Source organism: Tamandua tetradactyla, chromosome 1 (assembly GCF_023851605.1).
Source record: "Tamandua tetradactyla isolate mTamTet1 chromosome 1, mTamTet1.pri, whole genome shotgun sequence".
NCBI lineage: Eukaryota > Metazoa > Chordata > Mammalia > Pilosa > Myrmecophagidae > Tamandua > Tamandua tetradactyla.
This window is the reverse complement of record NC_135327.1, coordinates 109,007,851-109,030,095: the sequence shown is the minus strand read 5'-3', so window position 1 is coordinate 109,030,095 and position 22,245 is coordinate 109,007,851. Positions and strand designations below refer to the sequence as shown.

The 22,245-nt window shown below is 34.2% G+C and overlaps 1 protein-coding gene across 2 annotated transcripts in view; it reads right to left on the bottom strand.

Moving 5' to 3' along the window:
• Positions 1-22,245, bottom strand: part of AGMO (alkylglycerol monooxygenase) — a 338,562-nt gene that overhangs the window by 148,817 nt on the left and 167,500 nt on the right. For both annotated transcript variants that reach the window (XM_077163065.1, XM_077163063.1), the window contains exons 9-12: positions 19,824-19,958; positions 17,056-17,172; positions 9,408-9,490; positions 4,608-4,713 (exon numbers count right to left, since the gene is read on the bottom strand). In XM_077163065.1, coding sequence (XP_077019180.1) covers positions 4,608-4,713; positions 9,408-9,490; positions 17,056-17,172; positions 19,824-19,958 — 441 coding nt within the window. The remainder of the gene's footprint in view (positions 1-4,607; positions 4,714-9,407; positions 9,491-17,055; positions 17,173-19,823; positions 19,959-22,245) is intronic.

Genomic DNA, 22,245 nt, shown 5'->3' with positions numbered 1-22,245 from the left:
TTTCTTCTTTTGTGTTAGTACCCATTCAGTTAAATAAGCTACTGACAAAAGAAAATTAAATCACAGGTTCATCTTGGAAAGGACAAACTGCACATGAGCTAGCCGAAAAAAAATGTGTCTGCATATGTAAGTGAGAACTGAGTAAGCTATGAACAAATCTTTTTCCTATCAATTATTTTGTGAATGAGAATGTATGTGTAAAAAGGCACGTACATTAGTGGTCAAAATATTGTTGGACCTATCTGAAGAAAAATCTTGAAGGCCTGGACTAGCGATGGCACACCATAAAGGAATAACAGTGTATTTGTTTAGCAGTAAATTGTGTTTACAAATAGCAAGAGCAACATACCTTTACTTAATGCTTTTTTATGGATTTTTTTGCTGAAGGAACTGGATCTTTCATATACAGTTCACAGGATTAAATTCATTATACTTGGATTTCTGACCCAGAAATTACTCAAGAATTGTTTTATAATCTAAGGGAAAAATAATCTGAAGTCAATTTTCTAGTGAGTGTGTGCTTGTGTGCGTACTTTAAGCTGCAAGTATGCAGTATGCTAGCTCACTGGAGAAGGACAATTACTACACAAACTTCTGGACTTTGAGTCACATGGTAAAGGAATACAATAGTAAACCTTCCACCAGCCTTCTAGAAGAGAAGATTCACAGGGTTGTAGGCTCATGTTGCCAACACTGATTTATAAAAGAAAGGAAACCAACCACTTCACTGACTGATGCCAATGCTGACCTCTAAAAGAATGATGAAGACACTGCATATCCTTGTTTCCATGCTAATTCACTCTGAATGTGGACACTTACACAATGTGTCTAAGGTTTCTATACTTCCTATGTGGGGCCAAGAACAGTTTTAGTAAAGCTATAATAATTAGCAAAAATTCACATAAAGTTTTATGAGAAAAAATTTTGAAGAAAATGCAAATTTGAAATTAAACAATTAAAGACATGATTGTGAACTAGTAACTGGTTGTAATTTTTAATATCTTGAATAGTAAAAAGAAGGGAATAAGGGGCTGCTTCACAGGTAAAAATGTACATAATAAAATACCTGCCCAGTCTTTGCTTTGCCATTCAGTTATTGATCTCTGATCTAAGAAGACTTGCTCGAGGTTAACCATTGGAAATCAATAGCTTGTTTAAATGATAATGGTAATAGAAATGATGATAATAACTAACATTTATATAGTGCTCCTTAAGTTCTAAATTTTTGGTCATTTAATTTTTCACCAAATCTTATGAAGCAGGTACTATTACTATCCCATTTTTGTTTTCTTTTTTTTTTGCACGGGCAAGCACCGGGAATCGAACCCGGGTCTCCAGCATGGCAGGTGAGAACTCTGCCTGCTGAGCTACATGTGGCCTGCCCTATTGCTATCCCATTTTAATGACAAAGATTGAGTGCCAAATTGCAGGCAATGTCTATTCTAGAAGAATTGGCCATGTGTGTGCCTACGTGGACAGGAACAAGTTCTGAAAATAATAGGTAAGCACCCTGAAATATTTTTTGCCACAGTGACTTCCCAACCTTGAATTATGATCCAAACAAAATTCAGAGGGATTAATTTACCATTAGACTAAATTATCATTAGTTTTTCAAAACACTTCTGTAGGTAGATTGATAAGCATTTTGTTATAACCACAGTTTCAAAAATAATTTTGCTATGTTACATCTATATTTTTCATCTAAAACTCTTGAGGTAGATTCTTGTACATGGAACAAGTTTTGGCATCACACTGCCTGAGTTTGCATTCTGGCTTGTTCACTTATAGCTGTGTGTGCATTCTGGTAAATTATTCAACGTCTTTGCACCTCAATTTTCTCACCAGAAAGAATATTAGTAACTAGATCATGAAGTTTAATATGAGGATTAAATGCAATAACACAAGTAACATATCCAGCACATAGTAAGTGCTCAGTACACGTTAGTTCTTTCTAAACTAAGTTACAGGCAAACAATCTGGGCACAGAGTCCAAAGTCATACCTCTATGACTAAGTGTGTGTGTGAGTGGCAGACTAAGAATTCAAAACCCTAATTTTTATTTCAGCAACATTGCTCCACCCTCACTCCCTACGCCCCACAGAGGCCAGTTGTCCCCAAACATGATTGTGAGTCTCTAGGCAAGCCAAGGGATTATTTCAAGGGATCCTTAATTTCATATAATATGACAAATAGCACCTACTATTTATTGAGTTTGTGTCAATTACTGTACTAAGTTTCTTACAAAACTTAATGTTAAAAATCTTATTAAATAGTAGGCATTATTATGTCCTTCTTTTATAGACAAAGAAACCAAGGCCCAGAGAAAACTACCCAGACACACACAGTAAATCCTGAGCTGGGAATCAAATTCAGGCAAGGTAGCTTCAAAGCTCAAGTCTTAATCTCTCACCATCACCTGCTGACGAAGCAAGAAGATTATAGCAGCCAACCTCTAGAGTTCATTACACTCAAAATTTCAGATACACTACACTGCCTCCAGCATCCCGTCATCAGAGAATTTCACAATGCGATGTGTATTTATGAACATGCATCCCCATAAGTTTAAGACCATGACTAATTTAGATAATCTGCATTCTTTATTTGCTTCTAGAGCATTTAGGATAAATTTCAACAATATACCCAAGAGCAGGTTCTTTAAATGGAGTTATTCTCCTTCATGAATATAATTAGAATTTCCCATTATTTACAATGTGAGAGTGCTATGTTACTTACTATTAAGTTTTATTGGGGAATATGTATGAATTTCATTAAATATGTACAATCTGTGCTTCCACCTATTTTGCTTTCAGGTTGTAATTTCAAGAAACAGAATATATAAATGCAATACCTAAATTTTATTTAATGTTTAATAGATTAGTTCATATCAAAGACCCTGATACTAATATTTTCTAGCTCATTTTAAAATTCATATATATATATATATATATATATATATATATATATATATAATATATTCACATGGTTCAAAATGATGAAGATAACAAAGGATGTTAGATTAATGAAGAAACTTCCTCCTCTTCCTGACTTCCAGCCAAACATTTAACCTCCCTACAGGCAGCCATATGTCAGGTTCTTATTTATCTTTCTGGAAAATATATATACACATTTATATACATGCATCTCCTCCTCCCTTCGTATATATGTATGGGTGTCCATACAGGTACTTAAGTGCTTGCTCTTTTATAGCTGCATATTTTATTTTATGAATGTACTATAATTTTTAAACAGTCCCCTATTAATGCTCCTTAGGTTGTTTCTAATCTTACATCATCACAAATGATAGTGCAATGAGTGATCTTTCATATACATCAGTTCACATATGTGTGAGCATTTCATTTTTTAGGATAAACTCTTAGAAATGGAATTCCAGGTCAAAGGATATGGTTATTTTTTAATTGTATAGTTAGCAACAAATGGTTTTACAAAGTGGTTGCTCCAATTTACAATCATTATTAAATTATGAAAGCAGCTATTTTATTTTAAAATCTGTTTTTTTTTTTCCTGTTGATTCCAATAAGAATGTTAGTGTTTATGCTTCATGATTAAATAAGTTTACACATTGTACATTCTGGGGGTGTTGGCAGGTAACTCAGCCCTGAGTTAAACAATTTAACGCTCACCTTTTTAAAAAAGTGTCTATTAAAGCACTGACAATGAGAATAAAGATCCTTTAACAGTTATCTAGGATAAGAAACAATAAATATATACCCAGAAGTTCAAAGTAGTTCTTGGAAGACACATTTCGGTTAATCACATCAGATCACACCGGTGGTAAACTGAATCATGTCCCTCACAAAGACATGTTCAAGTCCTAACGTACCTGTAAATAGGACCTTCAATGATTCTATTAATGAAGAGGCAAACTAAAGGATGGGCCTCAGTGCAGTAGGAGTGGGCTCTTTTGTGTTTGGACGTGTTAGTGCAAGCCATAGGAGGAGACAGGAGACAGATCACCATGAGACCAAGGCAGATACGACTGCCAGTGAGCCACCAGCTTGGAGGAAGCATGGCCTGCCCAAACCTTGATCTTGAACTTCTGCCCACCAAGCTCTGAGCCAATAGATTCCTGTGTAAGCCACCGGCTTGTGGTATTTTGTTACAGCAGCCTTGGCAAACTAAGACAATATCACAGCGTGTTTTTCAGTCATAGAAAAATCTCAGTGATTTCATTTCTATATCAGTATGTTTTATAGATAAATGCCAAAACATCTTCATCACAATTTTCACTTCTCCAGCTTAAAAAAGAAAAAGCTCAAATGGCGGATAGAGTTCTGCCAAATCACATCTACCATTTGTGATCTCATTTCTCTAAAAAAATTATGTAATGATATTTGTACAACTCTATGAGTTTAGAAGTATCAATACACATTCAGAGGCCAGAAAACTGAAGCTCAGCAATATTAACTAGTCCAACGATCCTTTAGCAGTTGTCTAAGATATTCATTCATAAGTAACTGAAAAGTTTAAAAATTCTTACAATTACTAGTCACAAAAGAAGATAGACAGAAGATACTGTTGAATGAATGGATTAAATATGCTATTAATATATAATCCACATGACAGCTACTTAAACCAATATGTCTTACCTCAAAAGCAAATGACAGGGAAGGGAGCAAAGGCTTCAAGTGACCAAATCTATACAGCAGGAGGAACACCAAGCAACGGGAAGTTTCCACCACAGCGGCCTGGGGTCTGAAATAAAATGCCATGATCATCCATAAATATTGAACCTGATCTTCTCTTGTTTACATATTTTCATCAATATAGTGATAAACTTTTCTTTTAATTTTCAAGAACTATGCGATAGTTCAATATCATTGGGGGATGCATAAGGTACAGAAGGGATTAGTGTAAGAAAGAAAATATCATTTTAAAGAAAATCCATTCTTTATCAATTTATTGCTTAGTTTATGTATTGATGAGTTAGGTTAAAGCAATTTTTCAGTTGGCAAATAAAATATTGGACAACAAGATATTTTTGGGTGTTTAAACTTTATTGCTCAGGTTAAGGTTTAACCTTAAGGTGAGACGCCCTTCCCTCATGCAATAACCATATACCTCATTCATCTAAAAAATGACCTGTGGGAGAACTAATGTTATTAGTAGTTAATAGTATTCATGAATATTTCATTATTCATGAAATAATGAAGCATTTAATTTTAAAATATTGGAAACGTGGGCAATATATGGTTATACCTAACATTATATTGCATAAATATAGAAAATTGCTAATTATTTTCTGATGAATATTTTCTGTATTTTCAGAATCATTGAAGAAATTAAAACTCTAAAATATATGGAATAGATGTGTTTATATATTTGAAACAGGACTGCGTGCCAAACACAGATAAGCTTTTTGCGGATTCCCTATAATGATAATAATGATAAGCTACTTTGTCAGCTTAAAATAAGTTTTAAATGATATTCATATAACATCTGTTTGATAATCGGTTATATACAAGACAAATAGTAATTATAATAGATGAATTCTCTGACTGAAATGTTCTTGAAATAATGTCATTATAATATAGCCATATATATTATTTACTTAGAATATAAAGGCATAGGAAAAAAGTGAAAATAAAAATTCATAGTAAAATTATTAAACTTAAAAAAAATTTCTTTCACAGTCTATTAATCATACCCTATCATTTCTGTAAAATTGAATATAATAAAAGCTTTGCAAAAAAATGAGAACTGTTTTCTTCAAGTAATTTAAACTCAACCAAAGTCACAGAATAGTAATGGTTGAAGCTTTTTTTTTTTTTCCTGGAGAATATTGTTGTATCATTACTGTAAAACTTTTTTTTAAAAATGTGATATCTGGTTAATTTTTATTTATCTTTTGATTTTAAAGCATGTAATTTTTATTAAATTCTATGTTTTACTTTTATGAGCAGTTAACTCTATTGAGATATATTCACATATCATACAATCTATCCAAAGTTTACAATAGACGGTTTGTAGTATAGTCATATAGTTGTGCATTCATCACCACAGTCAATTTAGAACGTTTTCTAATGGTTACTTTTTGACCTTTCAAATGGTGAAATTAAACATACATACAAAGAAAAATGCAAAAGAAAAATATGCAGTTCAATGATTTTCAACCAGCGAACATCTAAAATCAGCAAGCCAAAGAACCCCCCTACCACTTCTCAATTCTCCCTTGATCCCAAAGAAAAGTATTACCCTAACTTTTATGGTAATCACCCCATTCTTGCTTGCTATCCTTTATATTCTTTTCCCACTTTAGCGTGAATAGCTAAAAATTGTATTTTAGTTTTGTCACTATTTTCTTTTTTACTTTTTATAAATAGAATCATATAGTACATACTTTTTTGTACCTTATGTCTTTCACTCAAAGCTGTTAGTTAGATACAACTATGAAATGGCTGTAGTTTGTTCTTTTAATGTTTATTATTCTATTAAATGAATATCCCAACATTTATATATCCGTCCACCCAGGAAAGATTTTTTTCAGTATTTGTTTATTATGAATGATGCTTCCTGGACATTCTCTCAACTGCTTATTTTGCATGTATTTGGTAATATACCTGAAAGGGGAGCTGCCAGTTTATAAGGTGTACACATGTATAGCTATTCCATTTGCTCCATATCTTCCCAAAACTTGGTATTATCTGTCTTTTTTACTTTATCTATTTGGGATTAAAAAGTCTTTGCTATTTATAAAACTTGTAGATAGATTCTCCTTATTTGAGGTTTTACCTTTTATGCTTTTAGTGATTTTTTAAGAACTGAATTTCATAATAATTCTATAGGCGAATTCACCAATCTTTTTCTTTATAATTAGGAGTTTTTGTGTCCTATTAAATATGTTTCCTCCTCAAATTTCATAGAAATATGCCTTTATGCTATTTACTAGAATCTTTATTGTTTTTCTCCTCACATTTGAATCAACATCCCTTAACCCCAGAATGGATTTTTTGAATGGTGTGAAATATTTATCAAGTGTAATGCTTTTTTTATTCCCAATTTTCCAGGACTATGTATTGAAAATCATTTTCCCAGAGCTCTGAAGGGTTACCTGCCTGCTATGGCTCTGTTTCTAGGTTCTGTATTCTAAACCTTGTGCTAATAAAGCACACCTAAATACTACAGCTATACAAACATTCTGATATTCAGTAGAGCAACTCCAACCATTTTTTTAAATCTAAGACTGTGTTGGCTATAAGTTTATATTGCATTTTCATGTACATATTTTAGAAATTTCCTGTTAAATTAATGAAGAAATTTTTTGCAAATTTAATTCAAATTTCAATCAATATTTAAATAATTTGTGTGAGACTTATAATTTTACATTTTAAGCATAACAATCCATGAATATAGTCTCTTCATTTATTAAACTTTTCATTTATTTCCCACAATGTGTTGAATAGTTTTTAATAGTTTTGTACTATTAAACTTGTACTAATTTTTCTTAGTTATTTGATGTATTTGATGCTATTGTAAATAGTATTTTATTTACTAATATATAGAAGTGTAGATGATGATCTTTTCTCAAAGTTTCTTGCTAAACTCATTTATTAATTTGAATAATTTTCCTATATATTATTTGGATAGTTTACCTACACTATTAATTTATTAATTCTTTTCAAATCTTTATGCCTTTTCTATCTCTTTTATTTCTCTCCTACTTCCTTCAGCCCAGTGTTGTATAATAAACATTTTTAGGTTGTCTCCATCTCAAAGGGAAAGTTTTAACATTTTACTGTCTCATCTAAAGCCTGCTGTAGAAGTTTACACAGATAATTTTTACTTCTCCTATAATTTTGCCATGTATAAAATTATAGATTGGCAATTATTTCATTGACACTTTAAAAACGTCATTCCATTCTCTTTTGACTTCCATTGATCTGGTTTCAAATAGCAAAATTATGTATCAGTATGAATGGCCATGGACAATTTAGACTGAAAAACTATATACAGTAAGAATAATTTAATATAACATAAGATATATCAAGGTAAAATTTTTCCTTTATTTATTGAGCATGTTTATTTATAGCTGGGAAGACAAAATCTCCCTTAAGAATGAAACTACTATTGTTATTGACTGATTACCAATTCTAGTAAGTATGTGGAATCAATAGAATTGTGATGTTTGAAATCACAATTTCAAGTAGGGCTCAGGGTGCATTTTATTTTTGTACAGGGAATTTGAGATATAAAGGCAAATTAAAGTAAAATGATAAAATCAATACAATTTTTAAGTTTGTTTAAAAATTTTAGATTTTTATATACATTGTGTTCATATGACTATGTAGAGTTGTGCCAGCTGAATTATTCTTCACTAAATATTTACAGGAATTGCATTTTATAAATAGTTCCTTTAACCAGTAAGTTCTTTAGGACCTGAGTCTTGATGATACTCCAGAAACTGCTGCCACACTAGGAGAGCAAGTCAGCACTCTTTGGGAAGATAATATAACATTCAAAATAAATTAAACATATATTCACTAGGCCTCAATATTTTAAAATTCCTGAAAGTATTAGTTATTGATTGCCTAATAAATAATGACAAAGATAAGACTTCAAGAATGACTAGAGACTTTTGCACAGAACTATAATACATGACATTTTCAAAATATGTGTGCTCTGGAGTCACATATTTGGGTTTATGTTCTGCTCTCTTATTATTTTACTTAAACGTTATTTAAGTTCTTAGAGCTTCACTGTAAAACGAACTTCATTGTAATGTTTATGTCAGTGGGTTGTAAGACTTACTAATACAATCCACAGCATGTAATAATTACCTGATTACTATTAGTACTAATATTAATGGTTGATAAATACTAAACAATAATGAATAGGTATTTTGTGATTTATCTCCTGCCTTAAAAGCCATTTAAAATTGTTGCAGAGAGTGTATTTTCTGGACAGAGTAGCATTTGAAAACAGATTCTTTAAATACTATTTTTTTTTTGAGGGTAAAGAACTTTAAGCACACCTGTACTCTCGCATATGTTATCTAGTCAATGATAAATCAAAACATATTTAAACATGTTTTGTATTTTGTTAAGTTCTCAGATAATGTGTCCTATGTTTTGCCAATTTAATCATCGCATTCTAAGTTTTTTCTAACATATTTATAAAAATAAATTTTAGTTTAAAAGTTTTGATTTAACATGTTTCCTTATATTAAGATCTGATAATATTTTACTGTGTTGCCCTTAATGGAGGCATACAACTATAGTTTCAATTTTTAGATAGCAAATGCTTTGGTGAATTTCAAATTTTATCATTTATTCAAAATATTACATTATTAAGTTATATACTATTCTGACATTTTAGCACTATGTGGAAAAAAATTTAATTGAGTAAAAAGAAAAAAAAGTAGAAAAAGAAGAAAGTGTTTCACTTCTTGCCTTTGATCCATAAGAAATCCAATGGAGGTCAGCGTTAGAATAATGAAGCAAACCCTCAGAAGGAGAGTGACCTGTGACAGCACCTGTCAAACAAACAGAGAGCAGGGGAGCATTAGAGAAGAAGAATTAGGATTTAAAGCTGGCAAAGAAGACAGAGCAGATTTCATTTTACACCATAGCATTTGTTGTTGATCCTTTTCAAAAAATGTTGAATATCCAGAGTACATTTTGACTTTCCTTATGTCATTTAGCTTCCTTGTTGGGCAATTGATCAATGACTCAGACAATTCCAAAATAATCTTTCAGTTAGAGTGTTCTCCCTAAAAATTCTTTTTAAAGTTTTGATTGTATAATTCTTTGAAGTATATGTTCCTTTGCATAGGAAGAAAAAACTCTTTCATTTTTATGAACAAGTACCATATTTCATTAGCTATTTTTAATATCACCATTTGTTGTGATTTCAAACCTTAATCTTTCTGGAATACTGGCAGCCATAAAATATTTAATGGAGAATGTGTTTATGAGGGAAAGCACATCTATGGAAGAAATCACACACACACAGTGACATATTTATATGTACATATCAAAAGTCATATATTTTCATTTATTATGACAAAAATTGCATATTTTCTAAGGTTGGGATTAAAGATTAACTATGCATTTTGTTTACATGTTAAAATGTAATAATGTTTCCTGAGCATCTACTTTACAGCTATTGTGCTGTTTTATATTCCCAACAACCATGCAGAGTAGGAGTCATTAGGTCTGCTTTTACAAGGAAACAACAGATGAAAAGGGGCCAGAGGCAGGGATTTAGTTGGAGGTTTAGAGGAAGATGAATAAAACTTCAGAAAGAAAGTGGATCAGTGAAGGCAAGGGGGTTGCATCTACAGAATCTCCTAAGATAAGACTTTGCTCATAAAATAATGTCAATATTGACATATTCTATTCTTTTTCAAAATGTAAGAACTGTGTAAGTGGTTACTATTGCAATATACACAAATGGAATGACTTAGAATGAGCGTTTCATAGAATTTCAAAAATAAACATATAAGATCTGAAAATACATTGGCTAAAACATATAACATTGAAATTATAGGTACATAGTGAGTTTCTACCAATATTTGTAGAAAAAAGCAAAAAACATGCACTTAAACGATTTTAACCATATACTTGGATGATTAGGTAAATTACAGTCATATGTCAAACTATGGTTGCAACTGCATTAAAAAAAAATGGATATACACCAGCCAAGAGAGAGTAACAAGAACAGGATTTACCCTCCCCATGAAACAACCAAAAAAAGGGAAAAAATTGATTTTCAAGACATTGAACACCAGGAAACAAAGGGCAGTAATCCCAGAGAGGGAACACAATGCAGCGAGCCCTGCTATTGCCCCAGCCCATTGCCTTGAGCATTTCCAGGCTGCAACATGATGGTGAGAGGGAGCCCAGGGAGCTTGGTGGTCTGTCAGAGTCCAGGATATGGAGGTGTGATTTAAGAGGGGCCAAGGTGGCTACTGTACACAACAGAGTGCCCGAGAGGAGAGAGAGAACTTTAGAAACCGGCAGATGGTGCCCCTGGAGTACTCAGTAGATCAGTTTATGCAAATGAGGAAACCACTTGAAGGCAGGAGAAGATTAGAACTCACAGTGCAGGGCCCAGTGCTCATGCAGGGCCAAGGAGAGTGCCTGTTCCCACAAGTCAGATTGAAAAATTCCGTAGTTCATTGGGCATTGGTTTGACAACACAGAAGGGTCTTGCTTCAATAGACTGAGCAACTTCAGCACTGAAAGATCCTACAAGAGTTGCTGGAAGATACTCATTTTGACATGGAATCTTTTTTGGATGCACAACAAAACTATTTCTGGGGTCAATGCAACCGCTCTGAATTATTAGCATTTTGCTTAAAGGTCTCACTGAAGTAAGTACACCAAGTTTCTCTATATTTTTGGGAAGAAACTTTTTTTTTCACTCAGAAGTTAATTGGAAATATAAGGCTATAATCTTTTAGTTATTTCCTAGAATACAAAATAAAAAAGAGACATTAAAAGATCGTTTCTCAGTAGGGACTCCCAAGTTAATAGACCAAGCCCCTGATCTTGAGGCTTGCTCTTATGAAACTTACTTCTTTAGCAGAGAAGCTTAGCCTACCTATAATTATGCCTAGGAGTTACTTCTGGAGAACCTCTTCTGTTGCTCAGATGTGGTCTCTCTCTCTCTCTCTCTCTCACACTAAGCCCAACTCTGCAAGTAAAATCATTACCATCCCTGCTACAAGGGACATGATGTCTAGGTGTGTGAGTCTCCCTGACAATGTAGGAGGTGATTCCCAAGAATAAGCAGGGCTCCAGCACTGTGGGATCGACAAAGCCATTCTAACAAGAGGGGGGGAAATAAATGTAACAAAATAAGGACTCTTGCTAAGAGAATTCAAATAGGGTTGAGAGGCTATTCTGGAGGCTACTTTTAAGCAAGCTTTAGCTAGATAGTGCTAATTGCTACAGATTGCCAACCCCCAACCAACATCATTCCTGTTAACCTTACACACACTAAGTTTACTTTTCAGAAACCTAAAACTTTCAGATGGTTCCAGGCCAGATAAGTCCTGAAACCTAGTGGGACCAATTTATCTCTGACAATGTCAATTAGTTCCATCCTTCCATCCTATGTCATCAATACCCCTTTTCAATATGAAAAAAAGTTAGAATGGGCATAACCCAAATATCCCTAGAGATTGGGAGAAGGATCAAAAGATAAACTGGAGTTACAACAAAGAGGTTAGGATTTATCAAATGACTACTGAATCATTATACTGATATTTCTTTTTAGTCTCTATCGTCTTGGAGCAGCTAGAAGGAAAAACCTGAAATGGTGAAACTGTAACCCATACCAAACTTTGAAATCTGTTCTATAAATACTTGTTAAAATGTACTTTGAAGTTTATTGTTTTTTGTGCATCTATTTCACAATAAAAAAAACATTTCAGAAAGATATATTTATTTTCCATGAGGACAATTTCTAGTAAGGAAATATGATTCCAAGAATTGCACATTTCAAAAAAGGGATTCCAAAGCTGAATTTAGATGTTTAATTTTTACATGCATTTAATAAATCAAAATGCGATCTCAATTCAAATTAAAAGCAGTGAATGCTTGATTTTATTTAATAACTCTTAAAAGAACTGCCTAAGGATCAAATTGAGGGTCAGTATTAATGATATGAAGATAGATTTAATTTCACAATGATTATTTACATTATTTGATATAAATCACATATTAAAATGTAAAATGTTCCATTCTTATTTTTACATTTCCATGTAGCGAATAACAATTATATTTTTCATACTAATTAAACAATGATCACGTTTTTAAGTTTCTAAAGCTATCATTATTAGATTGGAACCTATTGCTACTATCTTACCTTTACTACACATTTACCACATTTATTTCATTGTGTTCCATTATAATTGATGATTATTTTGGCTCACATTTCTTTTTTGCATATTACATCACTTACTCACCTAAAAACTTTAGGAAATCAAATGAAATCCCAACAGCTGCACTAGAAGACAACCGTGTATACTGGTTGCTGACTTGAGAGAGTTCACAATATAGGGCCTATGCTCCCTCTAATCTGTATGGGTGATACTCTGTGCTATGACAGTAAAACTAAATACTTTGATTTTTTTTCAAAGGAGCTGTTAAAATATGTTAACACGATAATATTAGTTCCAAAATTGTAGTGCCCTGAATGTTTTGCACAGTCCCGCGTCCAGGAGAATTCAAACTGAAAAACTCTGCTTCTAAATCTGTATTGGGTGCACCCAGATGCCTCAGTGTGAAATATATCATCAAAGGAATCTGTGCTAAAACACATCTGCAGTTAGCATTGCTACAAGACCCTGTTAAATATTCAAACCGTTTTGCCCATGTCTATTATTTAAAAGGATAGCATTGCCTATTCAGTTTTCCTTTGGAAACCTACTAGCACAGCCCATATTATCATTTCAAATGATAATATGAATATCACCCCATAAAGTAGGCCCTTCAGCTGAGGAATTCATTTCCCAAGAATTACTAAAACTAAAATCAACATGAAAGTCTGTTGGCCACATCAGTGAACTAAGCACCACAGATTTTCAATGTATGCATTGCAAGTTTCAGTAAGAAAGGAATGCACTTTTACCCCTTTGTGGTGTCCATCAACTTGCTTTTCTGATGCTCGAAGTTATTTATACAGAACTTGCACACGTAAAACAAGAAAGTAAGTATCTACTGTGGTATAGGCACAGAGAGAAAAGGCTGTGGGACCAGAGCAGGGTCCCCAATTACAAGCCGGCCACTACTTTTCTATGTGATTATTGGCTGCAGTGAATCTGGAAAAAAAATATTGCTGTTGGATATTAATGCCTTCATATGCTTTTAGACATCTGTGAGACTAGAAACGCACTGTAGAATTTTGTAAATAAGCAATCTATTCACACAGCACGTTTAGCGAAGAAAACAGGTGGGAAACAAGCAAATGCTCCTTTCAAAATTAATGTGTATCAGGAATGAAGCTGTCTCCTACTCTACTTTCAGTCTGAAAAAGGTTTCAACGCAGTATTTGTCTTTATCTATATATCTACATAGGTTTCTCGCATAGTGTTCTAGGGAAATTGAAAAAGCTTATGAAAACCATGCTGTGAGTCTCATTTTTAATATACACAGTGTCTAGCCTACATTTTTACCCATTTGCAGATGCCCTATATTCAAATCTCTTGGTGAATTTCATGTCAAGGGCTCTATTTCAATATCCAAATTGAGCTTTACATAACTTAAAATGAGTACGTTTCCATTTTCATTTCTATTAATTAATTTATTTAGGGATTTTATTTTGTACAGGTGAAAACAAATAAACCATATACTCAATTTTGATCAGCATTTTCAGAGTTGGACATTTAGATGCAGCTTACCTGGCTCTATTTTGACCTCATTCAATTATCTAAACTCTATTAAAGCATACACATTCTAGTCATATTTTGGGTGACCATATGAAGTCAATGTCATTAAAAATCGGATTATCAGTGGTGGGTAATTAGGCAGTACTCGAAGAGTTGATTACGAGGCCTTAGGTTAAACAACTAATTAAGTTGAACAATTTCAGTAGCCTGAGGTCTACACATGCACTGCTTAGAGAAATGTCTTATGCTGCTGTTATGAAACCTTGCCTCTGAAATAAATCCTTGAATTCAAATTTATCTCTTTTGGGGTAAAGTAGAAAAACATGTTACAATGTGAAAGAACAAATAGTAAGTGTTTTTCAACTATTATATTCTCAAGCTATTTCTCATCACACCTTTTCCTAGTTCCTATTTCTACCCCACAAAACAGAAGAATGAATTGAAATAATCATTTTCTGCTATAAACAAGAAGTCTATTTCATGTTTCTCTGTAATTTTTTTCAACAGTATGTAGACAGAAAACTCGTGTGAGGTTGTCTAACATTCAAAACTGGAGTCACTGTGTATGGCAAAGTATGAATGTAAATTTAAATACAAAAACAAATAAATAAGGAGAACATCAATCACCAATCTTTAAATAATGTTAAAAATTAATATGGCTTTTTTCAATATATTTGCCAGTAATCTCTATAAAAATTTTCTGTGACCTGTTTTATTTAGCAGAACATACTCCAGCACACATTATTGGTTTTCCACTCAGAAATTATCATGCATTTCTTCTGTATTAATACTACCCTTATTTTGGCCAGGAATGGGGTAGGAATGTGCTCAGAAGGGAACCCTTTCTATCCTGGGGACATGAATCATTCTTGGCATAGTTCATTCATGGTTAATTCATAAGCTGATGCTTGTTATTGGCTCAGCATGGACGTGTGAGTTACTTATGAACAATGAGACATGAATGGAAGTTTGCTGGGGAGAATTCTGGGAATTTCTGCACTCGGTATATAAACCACATGGAACATATAGAATTGTTACACAGCAATTATTATATTGGGAATATTACACTGGTATCTAATTATTGAAAATAATTTCATAAGATTTATTATATTAGAGTTGTCGTACTGGCTTCTAATAAAAATAATCCCATAGAATTTATGCACTGGAATTATGAACGACACTCCTACAGCAGATCCATTTTTCTGCACATACTATTAATTTCTATTATGTATGAGAGTTTTTGTGGCTAGATTAATACCTATCAATAGCTGCTCTTGTGTTTTAAAAAAGTTGATTTATCTTGCCTGAATTCACTGCCTGTTAATTCTATTTGTATTCATTTACATTTTTTTTCTGGAGGCTTTCTTCATTTTATTTTTTAAACTTTGCCACAGTATTCTTCATGTTTGAAGATGACTTCTCAGTCATATTTTTTATCTCATCTTTTAGTACTGTGTAATGGAAAACCTTTTTGGCTTTATCTTTTTGAATGCATTATTCTTCTCTTCAGTTGTCTTTAAATCACTATTTATGTCATTGAGTTCCTCATCTTATTCGCTATTTTACATTTTCTAGAAGTTCAATTTGATTATTTTCCAAATGTGCCCCATCATTTTTGGTAGTCTTTTTTTCTTGATTCCTTTGATTTCATAATTTCTTTTAAAATGTCATCTTCTGTTTCTTTCAAACATATTAAATTTATTTCATTTATATTTTGCTTACATTAGTTTCTAATGTCTTCTGCCTGTAAGGGTATATTATTTATTTTTTCTTTTCTGATGCATGTTTTGTCATTTTTAACTCCAAGTTCACAATCACTGAGACTTCATCTGTGGGACTACTCAGAGACTGGAGTTGAAGGAAATTGCTCTATGCATAATTTGAACATGCTTCTTTTGAGACCTGAGTCATAATCTGAGACCACTTTAAACTTTTCTTGGTCTGGGTTTATCAAGCCCTTAAATAGTGTAATTTCTCAACCCAGATCTGTGTCAGGGCTGATTTGTATTTAAAAATTCTCAGGGGAAAAAAAAGAAAGTAAAAAAAAAAATTCTCAGGGAAGACTTTTTCTTTTTCCTATTTCCTCAAAGCCAAATCACACAATTTTGCTGTCCCATTCACTGAGGGCTTTTTCCTCTTGATCGCAGTTGTTTTTGAGGTCCTTTATCTGACTTCCCATCTATGAAAATCTAACTTTGTCTCTTGAACAGCAGGGATTATCAGATCCCCTGGAAGAGCTGTCAGGATTAATGCTCAATAACTCCTTTTTCATAATAAATTAAGGAAACCTTACATGGCAAATGCCTTAAAATCATGCAACCAGGCTGGGTGATGGTTGGTATGTTGAAACTGATTTAAGTGTATTTCCCTGATACATTTAATTCTGATTTCTGGATTACATTTATTGTAAGTGTTGTGAAGTTTATTTCTGGAAAATCATTCCATAGATATAATTTAGATCAATACCATACCATTACCATCAGTGGGTATTCCATACAACAATGCTTCAGATATAATTAATTCATTACATTTAGTAGTCTGGAAGAATTAATTTACCTGCTTAATTTTGGGACATTTCCGAAATTAAAGTAGAAAATTATAGAGGAGAGAGAACATAGTCATAATTTGGGGAGCTTATTTTTCATTTCCAAATTAAGTTACAGATAATTTTCACACATCTATTATAAATCAATATCACTTACAGTGTTATCTGCAAAGGTATCTTCATAAAATGCTAGCATCAGTGCAAATTGTGCAACTCCATATATCTTTAATAGTTGAGAGGCTGAAGATGAAAAGGCTACTTCTTTCCCTGTGACCTAGGGAGACAAGAAAGAATCCAGTCTTTCTGTGTTGGTCTGTGGTATATTCCTGTTATTGAAATTCATTCTAAGTGAGGAAGAGACAAGCAAAAAGAAATTAAAGAATTTACTGTTCTCTTTTTCTCAAAAATAACTCTAATGTACATTATTTGGATAGGAAAATGTCTAAGAGCTAGGAGACTTCTTTTTCATTTCAGAAGCATTACAGTTCTGATTTAGTTTGCCTTAAAAAGCCATGTATGCCCCAGAGAATGCACAGACCAAAGATACACTGTTTGTAATCAATGTGGTAGTGCCTTCAGCTATTCATGTCAGTTCAGTTAATATAAGGAAATTCATACACGAGAGAAGCTGCACGGATATGATGCATGCAGCAAGGCCCTCAGTAGATGTTCTGATATATCCTGTGTGAGAACTCACAGCATAGATCTAGTGGAAGTGGTGAGTCCTCATCTACCACTCTAACCGAAAAGCAAGCCAGAGAAATTTGGCATGAGGAATTCTATGTACCCCGTGTGAGATGCCTTAATTTGCAATCTATCTTTTAAGTAAAAAATAAGTGTGCTCCATATGAATGAAACACTAGATCTGCCATTGCCGTACACTACCATTCAGTGAAACTCAAGCCTTGGTGTGCCAAAAACACACAATTTAGGAATAACCACAAAAACATGAAATAAGATGGAAAATTCATTGTGCTGGTTTGAAAGGATGTATGTCCCCTAGAAAAGCCATGTTTTGATCAAAATCCCATTTCATAAAGGCAGAATAATCCCTATTCAATACTGTATGTTTGAAACTGTAATCAGATCATCTCCCTGGAGATGTGATTTAATCAAGAGTGGTTGCCAAACTGGATTAGGTGACAACATATCTCCACCCATCTGGGTGGGTCTTGATAAGTTTCTGGAGTCCTATAAAAGAGGAAACATTTTGGAGAACGAAGGAAATTCAGAGAGAGCAGAGAAGAATGACATAGCCACAAGAATCAGAGAGCCCATAAGCCAGCAACCTTTGGAGATGAAGAAGGAAAATGCCTCCCGGGGAGCTTCATGAAACAGGAAGCCGGGAGAGAAGGTAGCAGATGATGCCTTGTTTGCCATGTACCCTTCCAGCTGAGAGAGAAACTGTGACCATGTTCACCATGTGCCTTTTCAGAATGAGAGAGAAACCCTGAACTTCACTGGCCTTCTTGAACCAAGGTATCTTTCCCTGGATGCCTTAGATTGGACATTTCTATAGACTTGTTTTAATTGCAACACTTTCTCGGCCTTAGAACTGTAAACTAGCAACTTATTAAATCCCCCTTTTTAAAAGCCATTCCATTTCTGGTATATTATGTTCCAGCAGCTAGCAAACTAGAACAGTCATGAAAACATGAAATAAAAAGGAAAAAAGTCTTTATTAGGAGGATGATAAAGAAATTTTATGGTAGAAAATGTATTCAATGTAAAATCAAGGGAAATCATTTATTTAAGAATTTGGGAGGTTGTGGGCCAAAGTTATTGTGTCTCTGTGAGGGACGGTGTTTGATGGAATTGGGCAGACTATGGGATGGCTGTGGTTTGGTGGCTGTGGTATGGAGATCAGTGGTGGAAATTCTGTTGATGTGAAGTCCGATTTTGGAGTCTTCTAGAGTAAATGAATATGCTTCTCTTGTTCTATATGGATCAGTGATTTTTTAGGTCATGGATTAAATATCTGAAGAGTAGAAACAGGTATGTTTACTTTGTTTTTGATCTTAGAGGGAACAATGCTGCATTTCAGTAACTGCATTATTTATCAGTGGGCGTTATCAGAGTAGCTCCCGCACATAGTAGTTCACTGAGTCAAGCAGAGGTCCAGATAATTCCCATTTCCCCACACTAATGGCCAGTTAGGGAGTATCAGCCAGAACCCACTGAAATAATCATCTTAATTATCAAAGAGGTAATAGATTCCAAAATCTTCGGGGCCTATAGGCAGTGCCATTCTGATGGTCCAGATGTGGGAATCCAGTTTTTGACATTAATTTTGGAAATATGACCCATATCATGTATATATGAGAAATTTTCAGTGATTTCTTAATTTTAAAAGATTGCTGAATTCATCCCAACTCAAATTGGAGACATTAGAAGTGTTTCTGCTCTCATCACCATGCCTTACATTTTATGAATGACTGATTGCTTTACCCTAAATAAAGGCCAAGAAAAGGTTGTCTTCTCTAAAAACTTCCATTGTATATAAACATAATGGTGGATTTACATAGTGTACTAAGTCAAAGAGTGGAAAGAAAAAGCATAAAACTTTGGGGGAGGGAGTGGAAACGAAACTGGTTTTGCTTGCAAATGGCATGTTTACATATATAGAAGCCACTATTAAATTTGCAAAAGAAAGCTATATGGCATTATTAACTTTAGGGACATCACAAGCTCTGAAGTAAAAATGAAACTCAATTTCTAAAACAAAAAAACACAAACAAAAAAATGACATGTATGGATTGATTTAGCAATGTATACTGATGATAAAAATCAACCAAATGAATAAGCTGGAGCTTCCTCCACCTACAAAGATGCCTTTTTGCATGAAGGAAGCATATATTGGACTGGCTGTTGACTTGACAATATGAAATTGATCCCCACCATCACCAATCCCATGACTCTGTTTACCTCTGGGATTTCTTCACTCAGTCCAAGTCTTGGTTTACCTGGACTCCAACCTGGTCCTTTAACTATAACAGAAAGCTTATTGAAGAATCCAGGTGTGGCCCAGAACGTAGTCCAAATGTAAAACAAATGGTGAAACTAGGAAGAATAAAAATATAGCTTATTTAATATAAGAGAAAATATGAAACAAAAAAGATTAAATACAATTCATGTGTTTATTACATCATTGGGTGTAAGGTATATACTTCTTGAATATATGTTCTGTATGATTAGATTAATGTATCGTAATGTGCATTATATTCCCAATTATAATCTATTCTGTGCATTCTGTGTACCTTTAAGTGTGTTCTTGCCAATATTTCTGCAGCTCAACAAAATTATATTTATGAAAGTAGAAAGTAGGGCAATTATTTAGAAAATTAACATAGTGGAAAAAAAGAATTAAGAGACTTTGCTTCCAGTGGGATTATCTAGAAATCTGTGCATTCAATGTCCATTGCCTAATGATGCCTTTTCGAGTCTTGCTAAATGTATATTTAGGTTAACCATGGAGTGATATGAAAGCTGACATCTATTGGACGATTTGAAAAATAAAACCATAGTCACTTCACTGAATTATAGGCAACCATGTTATATTTCAGACAGTAGACTTCCATGTATTATGTAGCCTAAATTCTGTAATTAGAAGAGGGAAATTGGCCAACTCTGAGGCAAGAGTTTGCCTTGAGGCTTATGGGAAGTATTCATAGTCTCTAAATAATGCACAGGTGACATATAAAAGTATCTCTACATGAGATAAGTGCATTAAAAGTATGACCACATGAGATAAGTGCTCAATAATTGTTAGTTATTAGTATAATTAGCTATGTACACTATTCATGGAATCATAATACGTCATAGAATTAAAAATAGTCCTGGGGCTAAACATTTACTACAGACTCTAGATTTGAATTCTATTATGAGTATAAAAATAAATTAACGGAGAAAGAAGTTTTGCTTTGTCAGAATTTATAATCTCACTGGTATTTCACTCTCTTGAATAATTTAAACTGCTAGGCTTATAAAAATGGTTTCAAGAATTGTTCTAAATATATCAGTAAGGAATCTGAAGTAATCGAGAGTAATATAGGAATCCATAGAACAGGTTTTGAGGAAAAGGTGGATTTTACATGGGAAACTTATTCTGGGTCTTTACAATAATAAAAATACAGAAAAAGTTATGGGTTTAGGAGTTATAATGCACTGTAATATAAATATTGGTTTTGATATTTTGAAAACTGGCTGCCATTTTATTTCCATCATTCTATGCACAAGCCCTAAGAAAAACATGGTCATATTTTAAAACAGGGAGACCTCTCTCAGTTATTTGCTTCCAAATGCCCTGAAACTCCTGAGCCCCAAAGGAGAGAAAGCGAATGGTCTACGCCTAAGAATAAAAGGTGGGAAATTCCATCTGCTGGGGACTATCCTAAGTTGATTTTGAGGTCTCTGAGGATAGAAGAAAAATTTAGCTGTATATAAAGAAATACAATTCAAATGTGTGTTTCTGTGGTTTGGGAGCTCCTAAGCATCATGACGTGTAGACTTGGCGTTTGTGACCCTTTAGGAGAGCGTGTGAAAGACCAACGCTTAGTCACACTCTGACAATGACTGAGTGAGCTAAAGAGAATGGTTGGGTGGGGTAGAGGCCTGGAGAACTGAATTTAACACAGATCCACAGCATAAATATCTGTGACTGTCTAAATATTGTGCCTAACCATTCTAATATTTGGGCAGCTCTTGTTCTGTACGGTTTCCACTCTCTTATTCTGACTCAGTTACAAGCTCCTTTCTCCTCAGCAGGCGAACAGACTCCCAAGGCCTTGCTAATCAAAGATTTCTCCATGAGCCAGCAGCTCAAGGTCAGCCAGGAGCTCTAGAAGCGCAGGTCTGCAGACCAGGTCTCTGACCTACTGAGCAGAATCTGCATTTTGACAGGATCCTCCAGTGATTCATATGCACATCAAAGCTGAAGAACACTGTCCTGGAGGACAAAGACCAAATTGCTTATTTCTTTTTTAATCTGCACATATGGAGGGAGAGAACGAGGAGTTCTCAATATATTATTCTAAACGGGTTTCAATTCTACAAAGTTTATGATTAAGAAAATACCCCTGAGGCCCAAGCCGCGCGGCGCCCAAGCCCCGCAGCAGCCGAGCCGCCCGACCTCCCTCTCCCCTCTCTTTCTCCGCCGGCCCGCCGCATGGCGCCCAAGCCCCGCAGCAGCCGAGCCGCCCGACCTCCCTCTCCCCTCTCTTTCTCCGCCGGCCCGCCGCGCGGCGCCCAAGCCCCGCAGCAGCCGAGCCGCCCGACCTCCTTCTCCCCTCTCTTCCCCCTCCTGCTCCGGCTGCTCTCCAACCACCACGGTGCCCTCTTCCCCCGCCTT